The sequence below is a fragment of the Chaetura pelagica genome, unplaced genomic scaffold, assembly GCF_000747805.2.
Source record: "Chaetura pelagica isolate M959 unplaced genomic scaffold, ChaPel_1.0 scaffold11, whole genome shotgun sequence".
NCBI lineage: Eukaryota > Metazoa > Chordata > Aves > Apodiformes > Apodidae > Chaetura > Chaetura pelagica.
The window spans coordinates 4,517,518-4,527,107 of NW_009952694.1; the positions used below are offsets into that span (position 1 = coordinate 4,517,518).

Below are 9,590 nucleotides of genomic sequence, written 5' to 3' on the forward strand. Positions count from 1 at the left end.
GGAGCATTTTTGGGGATGGCTGGGGGAACTTGCAGTACTGGATGCCACCAGACCATCAGTTTAGGTGAGGGAATGTGATCTGCAACTGTTTGCTTATCTGTTACAATGCAAAAGCAGCCAGGTTAGGTAAAACCTCCTTTATCAGTGGTGAAAAACTCCCTTGGTTACCTCTTGGTGCTGAGGCAGTTTAGGAAGCACTTGTCTGTCGTGTTCAGCTGGCTTTGCTGGAGGCAGACACGTCTTTTTGCAGCAGGTCCTCTCTATTGAGAGCTGCTGGGGTTGATTTGGTGATTAACCCAAGCCCCCAGCTTGGCTGATTTCTGTTTCTGTGTTACTGAAGCACCTTTCCACCCTGCCCCTGGAGCTCAGCTGTGCTGTTTCGGCTGCAGATTTTGCCTTAGGATCACTTCTGAGGTTCTGTTGCTCTGGGCAGCAGGAGCTGGCAGTGACCATAGAGGCTGTTGGGTTATTGCTGAAGGAAGGATCGAATCCTGTGCCTCCATGTCTCCCTGTTGCACTCCCTCTCCCCCCTAAGCTACAAGGAGGAAAAGAAGACCGGGGTAGGAAAAGAAGACCAGGGTTGTTGCTGATGATCCCTAGCTGTGACAGCTCCTCCAGGGGTAAAGCTTGTCTTGCCTTTCTTGGCTCTGCTGGTGTGCACTCCACCAGGCTGTGGGGCTGAAAGGGAAGGCAGTGGTGGTGGCCACAGGGGGAGGTTGCTGGCCCTGAAATGGTTTGGCAGGCCATGGAGAGGGAGGACTTGGGCTCTGCCAGCCCTGCAGCTCTCCTGAGGGATGCCTTTGCTTCAGCTCCTGGAGCATATGTTGTTCACCATGGGCTAAGTCAGAATTTTTATAAACTTCTACAGACTTCAGGGGAACAACAATACAGACCTCACTTCAAGTGACAGCCTTGTACTTGCTCAGACCAGGATTTTAGGACAAGTTTTTCTCCGCTGGTTCACAGCTGAGTGCATTCTCCCGTGTTGTCTCTGATACCTGATGTCCCACAGCTGTGGGACCAGCTGTAAGAGAAGGTCTTGGCCCTGACATGCAGGACACTGGGAAGGAGCATGGAGCAGGGGAAAGGAGTTGATTTGGTGACTAGGTGTGGCCTGATGAAAGGCGAGAGGCAGCAGTGGCACAGAGGTTCCTTGCAGTGAAGTAGCTGGGATGTGGCCATGTGATTCTGTGGCATCTTGTTCTGTTTGCTGTTTGGTCATAGCCAGGGGCTGTAGATGCTATGGCAGTAATAACCTTAGCTGCCGTGGGCATAGGGTGGAGAATCTGGAGAGGTCAGGAAGGACATGGGCTTTACTGCGGAGCTGCTACTTTTCCTGCCTGGCTCTGCTGTTTCCACATCTCCACGTAGAGCTGTGAGCACACAGTGATACCTGTTAAGTGTTGTGAGAGAGTGGGTCTCTGGCTGAGACATGAATCAATTAGACTACAAAGTGATGCTCTACATGTTGGGGGTGGCATGTGAATGAACCTTAGCAGGAAGTGGACCAGATTGGGTTTCCTAGTGAGTGAAGTGTTTGTAGCTTCTTGGAGACAACTGGTTCAAGAAGGAGAGATTGGGCTGGCTGATGGGGGCAAAAGGTGCTGGAGAAGAATGCATTGATGGAACTAGACCGTGGGGTATGGACTACAGTCGTTGTGGAAGCTTCTGGAGCAGTGAGGGTAGAGCTATGTAGGCATCAGGACCAAAGCTGATGAAAGTCGGGGTGCAGGTTTGACCCTCTGGATTTTCTGAATGAGAACTGGCATTAGGAGGGAGGTAGGAAGGACAGGACTGGGACAGGCTCAGGTGGGCAAGGGTGCTCTGTACAGCCTCTGAATTACCCACCCAACACTCATGCTCTGTCTGCACTTCTGAGTTGCCTCTTGTCTGGTAGCTTGCCTAAGAGAAGCCCTCCTTTTGTGGTTGGTGGTGTGTGTCTGCTGAGCAGCAAGTGACATCTAGTGTTAGCTCAGGCAGCAGTAACCAAGGCTTGGGCTGCCTCTGGCCCTTCCTCCCCATCCCAGGTTCTGTGACGGTGTTTTTTGGTGCATGCAATGGGTGCAGCTGCAGTGCCATGCTCTGAGGGAGGGGACAAGCTCATTACCCCTTTTCTCTTTGGCTGAAGACCTTGACCGAGATCCCTCCATGCCCCCACGCATTGTTGCTCTGTCACAAGGTCCCTTCCTGCAGAAATGGCAAATGTTTGTCCTTCAGGCTCTCTTCTCTCTGGGTGTTGGCAGCAGGCTGGTGAAATAAAAGGGATGGAGCTACTGGTGGGAGAGTCAAGTATAGGGAGTGAGACTGGGTACAAGGCCAGGTGTGCAGGGGTAGGAGGTGACCTGGCCTCCCACCCCAATGGATGCGGTTCCCTTAGTCTCACTTGGAGAAGTCTCTGGAGGCTGTGTGCCCATGCATACTGCCCACAGGAGGTCACTGAAGAGCAAGCTGAGCCTATGTCCCTTTCCCAGGTCTGCCTGTGGGGACCCAGGCCCTTCAGTCCTTGGGAGTGTGGGTGGTGGGGTAAGCAGTGGCCTTTCCTCTGCCCTCTTTCCTGGTCCTGTCCTTTAGGGAAGAGCTTGACCCAGAGGCCAGACCCCTGGAGGTCTGGAGCATGGACTATCTTAAATCTCCAGTAACTTCTTTTCTTTTGCCATCCTTCAGGATGATCCAGCGGCACCAGCTGGTGCAGTCTGTGCTGCAGGAGCTGCAGGAAGCCACTGAATGCTATGGTCTGGAGGGCCTCACCAGTGCTGCGCTGGAGGCAGAGAGGACCCTGTCATCTTTCTCCCTGCCTGGCTATTGTGGGAGGCAGTTCCAAGAGGAGCTTGAGGTTGACCAGGTAGCCAGGAGCCTCTATCCTGAGGATGCCCCAAGTAACATGCTGCCTCTGGTTTGCAAAGGTGAGGGGAACCGCCTCTTTGAGGCTGCCAGCGTGCTGCTCTGGGGCAACCCCAGCCTCAGCCTGGAGCTGCAGGTGCGTACAGTGGTAGAGATGCTGCTGCACAAGCAATACTACTTGAATGGCATGATCGACTCCAAGGTGATGCTGCAGGCTGCCCGCTACTCCCTCTGTACTGAGGAGACCCCAGAGATGACCAAACTCCCTATGACTATCTTGGAAGCTATTTTCGATGCTGACATCAAAGCTACCTGTTTTCCTGGCACCTTTGCCAACATGTGGCACGTCTATGCTCTTGCCTCAGTACTTCAGTGCAACATCTACTCCATCTACCCCATGAGCAACTTGAAGATCCGGCCCTATTTCAACCGGCTCATCAGGCCCAGGAAGTGTGGCCCGCGAACCTCCACGCTCCACATCATGTGGTCGGGGCAGCAGCTCTCCCGGCAGGTCTTCAAAGCGCAGTACTTTGTGGCTGTGGTTGGCCTGGAGGAGCTGGAACCCACAGTGCCTTTGCCAGAGCCTCCCGTCCAGCCCATGAAGACCCTTGAACTGTTGAACAGTGACCCTCAGCTGACCTACTCCAACCTGCGTGACAGGTACAGCATTACCAAGAGCACCTTTTACCGCTGGAAGCGCCAGTCTCGTGAGCACCGGCAGAAAGCGGCTGCCAGGTTTGCTGCTAAACACTTCCTCCAGTCCTGTTTCCAGGAGGGCAATATAATCCCCCTCCAGCGCTTCCGACAAATGTTTCCAGAAATTTCCCGATCCACATACTACGCCTGGAAGCATGAGATGCAGAGCATGGCCAGTGGTGAGGCCCCTGCTCTGGCTGAGGTCCATGGGTTGCAAGACCTTCACAGGGATGTTCCAAAAAAGGCTGATGTGGATGAGCCAGCGAATCTGGGGGGGAGCTTAAGATCCCCGAGTCCTTCCCTAGACCCCATACAAGCAGGGATCTTCATGCAAGGAGCCAAATCCTACCTAGAGAAGTGCATTTCCATGAACACTCTGGTGCCTTATCGGTGCTTCAAGCGCAGCTTCCCTGGCATCTCCAGGTCCACTTACTACAACTGGCGAAGAAAGGCAATCAAGGAGAACCCCAACTTCAAACCTCCCCAGACTCCCTTGGATAACCAGAAACCTCTAGTGATAGCTAAGCCATTCCTGCAGTTAAAGCCAAGCAGTGTGCCTGTTAGGAAGAGGCTGAACGGAGATCGCCCAGCACCCAGGAGTCTCCTGCGGCTCAAGCCTTCTCTGTGCTGGAGAAAGCAGCTGCGAGATGTTGCCAAGAGGCAGGTCCAGCAGTGGCGGCTGCCGTTCTGCAAGTTCCGCCTGCGCTACCCATCTCTTTCCTCCACAGCCTACTGGTTTTGGAAGGGCATCGGCCGGGCCCTCGGGCAGCCTCGCCTACCCTGGACCAGCTGCAGCCGGTCATTGAGCCAGATGGCTTCTCTGGCACCTCAGAGAGCAGAGCCAGGCCTCAAGCCCCAGTGCCACGTGGAGGTAGCCACCAAGCACCCAGACAAGCCAGCATCGGCCATGCCGTACAACGCCACCATCTCAGGCTATGAGGTGTCTGAGAGAGCCAAGAGCCGGATGTTCGTGATGGATGTGATTGCCACTGCCCAGTTCAAGGCGCAGGCCAAGCTGTTTCTGCAGCAGCGATTCGAGTCGAAAACCTTCCCCACCTACAAGGAGTTCAGTGCCCGCTTCCCGCTCACAGCCCGTTCCACCTATTACATGTGGAAACGCGCCCTGCATGATGGGCTGACACTTGTGGATGCCTGAGCGCTGGTTGCCGGCTGGCTTGACCACAGCTCCTCTGCTGATGTGTCCCCAGGCTCTCTGGTGGGGTGCCCGGGCTGGGGCCCCGCTCTAATTTTTGTTCTGGTTTTGTTTTGTTTTGTTCCTAGTCTCTGGTTTTGTTTTCTGTGTGGTTCAATCAGGTATGGGAGCATCTGCACGGTGTTCATTCCCAGAGCTGGGAGGAGTGGGAGGAGAAGGCAGTAGTCTGTCTGAGCTGCCCCAAAGGAGAGGGGCTGGGGAGTTGTCCTCCCTTTGTGCTCAGAGGGTGAGGAAGGGAGGTGGTACAGTGCCAGAGTCACAGGATGCTGCCAGGCCTCTTGAGATGGAGGATGTGAAGGTCTCTCAGCCCTGGGCACTTGCTGGAATGAGTCATGTGGATGTGCGGGGTGGGCATGGGGGTGCCCAGTATCCCCTTGGCAAGCAGAGCAGTCCTGGCTCAGCTGTGGGAGGGGAGGGGCTTGGGCAGTGCTCAGCTTTATGGGAGGAGCATCTTCCATCTCGGCTCTTCCCAGCTAAGGAGAACAGAAGCTTTCACCTTGACTTTCTTGCTTTTAATACCTACCTCAGGTAACATCTGCCCTAGGGGCAGGAGAGGCTGGTAGAGGAGGGAACTTTTTTGTGTTCCCAGTGTAGTCTGCTGGGATTATTGAGCTAGGAGCTGGTGTCCTTTGCAGGCTCTAGAGAAGCCGTCCCTGACCTTTCTTGTCTTAGTTGTAACCTCTTTCACACAGTCCTTTATTCTCTCACAGCTGGCAGCTGCCTTACTTTCCTAGTGTCTCTTTTCCCTGGTGCCTGGGAAGAAGAGAGACCGAACCTTGTGTGCCCAGTGTCCCTGTGTCCCCTGTGCTGCAAGCTGAACATAATGTGGGTGTCTCCTTGCAGCAAGCCAAGATGCATATATCTCACCTGTAAGAAACCAAAGCAATAAAGACTCTTCCACTCCTAGTCCTGTGCAGTTTCTCACTCTTGCTTGTGTGGTTTCTGGGCAAGGCTTTCCCCTCTCTTGTGTGCTTTCTAAAACTGGCTCAGGTGGGCAGAGCCTGTGCTCGCCTCCATCCCTGCTGCTGTGAAGGTCCTCTTCTGGTTCCTGGGACCTGCTGGGGCCATCTGCTTGGTGGTGCTCTGGAGGTTGGGCAGGGGCTGTGCTTGCCCTGGCAAGAGGCCAGGACTCTCCCCCAGATGTAGGGCTGGGGGTAACACCGTGGGCACACCTGTGTAACAGCAGAGATGCAGTGGCAATGTCTGAGATGTTGGGGGTGGGGGGTCCTGCCCTGTAGTGGTGATACTGTGCTGGGAGGCTGAAATCAGCTAGTTGTACCACTGTCCTGGCAGCATCTTGGGGTGCAGGGCTGCGGGGGTTCTGGCCTGCCCAGGCTCTGCTGGAGTTCTCCAAAAAGCCCCATCTCCTCAGTGTGTGAACTTGTCTGCAGCGTCAGCCAGCATGGCTGTGCAGGGCTGAGCTGGGGGGTGTTGGAGCTGGCTGCTACCATTGTGGAGGGTGGTGGCAGCTGCAATACTTGCTCTTACATCCCAGGAAGTTCTGGGGGTCAGAGCACCCTACAGATGTGAGGGGAGAGATTCTCTGGCTTCATTCACCATGAGCCTCCTAGGCAGAGGGGGACCTATGCTAGGAAGCTCTGCTGAGCTTTCCTCAGCATCAGCCTGCAGGAGAAAGGGATGCTCAAGGTTGTCTGTGGCACTCTTGGGTCTGAGCTACCTGGTGGGGCAGCCCTGGACAAGCAGTGCTGAGCCAGTGGGGCATCACTTAAGAAACTACTTAGCTCCTTGATGCTAGTGGGATGTCACCACCCTTCTGTCCACCCCAGTGTAGCCCTTGCAGTCCCAGAGAAGGGAGCATTGAGTGGTCCAGGGAGGGAGGCACACAGGGAGCTGGGAGCTGCTGAGCAGTGCTGTGTGCTGCTGCAGAGCCCTGGGTGCCTGAGCACTGTGTGTCAGGAAGTATTTGGAGTAATTAGCTGCCAGTGACTTCTCACCATCAAACTCCTCCAAACTACTTCAAGGGAGTAAGCTGGTAATTACTCCAGAATGATTATCCATGTCTCCAAACTGCCAGAGGCAGCTTTTGGCAGCAACAGTGACTGCAGTGGCTGTGCAGGGGGATGTGAGACCACCAGAGCATGCCCTTTCTTGGCTGAGCTGAGGGAAGGAGAAGGGAGGATGGGTTTTCTGGCTGTGGGTGCTGACACAGGCCCTATTTGTGTGGCCCTGAGTCTGGGCAGACTGTGCCAGGGCATCCATTGCCATGGTGCAGTATGGTAGGTGGCTGCCCGCTGCTGCTGAGGGCAGGTGGACCTCAGGAGAGCCTGGGGAACCTCAGTGGTGGGATGTACTTGGTGCTCTACGGGATGGCTTCTGCTTCCCTCTCACCTGACTCTCCCTGGACTGGGAGCTTTGTATACCTCACACCAGGGTTCAGCTGCAGGATTAACTCAGACAGGTTCAGGTGCTGCAGTAGGGTCTTGTCCCAGGCAGGCAGAGAGAGCAAGCAGAGACCCACAGAGAGCAGATCCTACTCTCTTTTTTATGGATCAGAGACCATTGTTCCAGAAAGCACCACGGTCTGAATTAGCCAATCACCATTGGCCAGGTACATATTCTGTTAGAGGCAGTTTTTAACCTATTGTCTATTTCTCTGCCACTTATTATGACCCTTGTGCTGCTTCTTCGCTCTGCACTTATCTGGTAGGGCAAGAGGCCTGCTCATTCTGTCCTTGAGTGAATCAGTGAAAAGGCATCACTCCTGTCTTGCTGACTTGAAAGGCATTTGTTGTTTAGTCTTCTGTAGAGGGGAAGAAGAGGGACTGTTCCCCACACCCTTGCAGTCCCAGAGAAGGGAGCATTGAGTGGTCCAGGGAGGGAGGCACACAGGGAGCTGGGAGCTGCTGAGCAGTGCTGTGTGCTGCTGCAGAGCCCTGGGTGCCTGAGCACTGTGTGTCAGGAAGTATTTGGAGTAATTAGCTGCCAGTGACTTCTCACCATCAAACTCCTCCAAACTACTTCAAGGGAGTAAGCTGGTAATTACTCCAGAATGATTATCCATGTCTCCAAACTGCCAGAGGCAGCTTTTGGCAGCAACAGTGACTGCAGTGGCTGTGCAGGGGGATGTGAGACCACCAGAGCATGCCCTTTCTTGGCTGAGCTGAGGGAAGGAGAAGGGAGGATGGGTTTTCTGGCTGTGGGTGCTGACACAGGCCCTATTTGTGTGGCCCTGAGTCTGGGCAGACTGTGCCAGGGCATCCATTGCCATGGTGCAGTATGGTAGGTGGCTGCCTGCTGCTGCTGAGGGCAGGTGGACCTCAGGAGAGCCTGGGGAACCTCAGTGGTGGGATGTACTTGGTGCTCTACGGGATGGCTTCTGCTTCCCTCTCACCTGACTCTCCCTGGACTGGGAGCTTTGTATACCTCACACCAGGGTTCAGCTGCAGGATTAATCTCTCCTGAGTGCTGCCCTTGGACTTTCTTCCCTTGCCTTGCAAGGCATTTTTGAAGAGCCCTGGTGAAAAGATCTAGCTGTGATGTTTTTACTGCCCTGAGTTGAATGCCTGGGTGGGGCATGGTGACAATAATACTCATCCCTCTGAGGGGTTTTACAAGTGCCGTTATGTTTCTCCCTCCCTGAGCCTTCATGGCAGCATGGTCATGGGGGGTGTCTGTTGCCAGCTGTGACTACCTAAATAGTGGGTGCTTGTTATTTACTGAACTAGTTTGTGGCTGAGTGGAGTTTAACTAGGGGAGAAGGAGGGAACTGTAGCACTCAATTTGTACCCATCACACTGCTCTTATATTGAGCTGGTGGGAGATGAATTCTAGGCAGCCCTAGTGGCTCTGCACCATGCTGCTGGGCACTGGCTGATAAATGTGCATGTGTGGGGCAAGGTTTAGCTCAGGTGCCTCCCAAACTTCCTCTTAGGTGGGTGCTTAAAAGCACTGACCCCAGCAAAGACAGATGAAAAGGCAAAGGAAATGCAGAGGCTAAGGGGCTGCAAACCCTGCAGGGAACAGCCTCCCACCTGCCTGTGATTTAGGGCTCTGTCCCACCACTAACATACCCCCTTTGTGTCCATGGGAGGTGGTTTTCAGGTACAGGAGGTGGGTGACAGTGCAGCAGAGCCTGTCTGGATGCTGTGCTGGAGGTATGATTGAGTATGCCCAAGGAAAGCTTTGGGGCACTTACCTGGTACGTGACAGCTCAAGCACCACTTGGCCTCTAGATTTTGCACAAACAACTGCTTTGTGCCAAGTGCAAATATTATTGATCTTAAAAGCATCTGAAGGTATCAAAAGGGTTGGGGTTTGCAGGGCATCTTCTGTGCTTTGCTAAGAAGTAGCAGTATAGCAGTGGTAGGAGGACAGAAAAGTCTGTGCCACCATTTAAAACTATTCCTGAGCTGACAGGGAGACAAAAGCAGTAAGTTATCAAGAGTATCTATGTAGGGAGGGGAGAAAATAAGATGAAGAGAAAAAGGAAAAAAGGATCTTTGGGATCAGTCTCCTGAGAAAATCCCTCCATAGGTCCAGGCTACAACCCAGCTGTTGAAACTAGAGTCCTTTTTCCTCCTGATGCCTCTGTGGCATTTGTTGAGGGATGATTTGTGGGGAACCGTCTGCCTTTGGTGGGTTACAGCAGCCACAGCCAGGTCCTGGTTCTCCTACAGCCCTCTCTGCCTCCTTTCTGTTGAAACCCATCTATCAGGTGCTGTGGATGAAAATATCTCCTGGAGTCCAGCTGTTGCCCACCACTGCTCTGCCATTGTCCTTGAATATTTTTGCTGAACTGATTTGCCCTGTAGATCTTAGCGTCAGATCTGCCTCTTTCGTGCTGGAGCAATTGCTCAGGCCTTTCCCTGGACCCTGCCAG

General features: G+C 53.9%; 1 protein-coding gene across 1 annotated transcript; it reads left to right on the forward strand.

The window, feature by feature from the left end:
* Positions 1–29: 29 nt before the first annotated feature.
* On the forward strand, positions 30–4,693 carry VRTN (vertebrae development associated). Its single transcript, XM_009993876.1, has 2 exons — positions 30–64; positions 2,665–4,693. Exons 1-2 carry the CDS (start codon positions 42–44, stop codon positions 4,691–4,693), a joined length of 2,052 nt encoding a protein of 683 aa, XP_009992178.1. The 5' UTR covers positions 30–41.
* Positions 4,694–9,590: the final 4,897 nt, after the last annotated feature.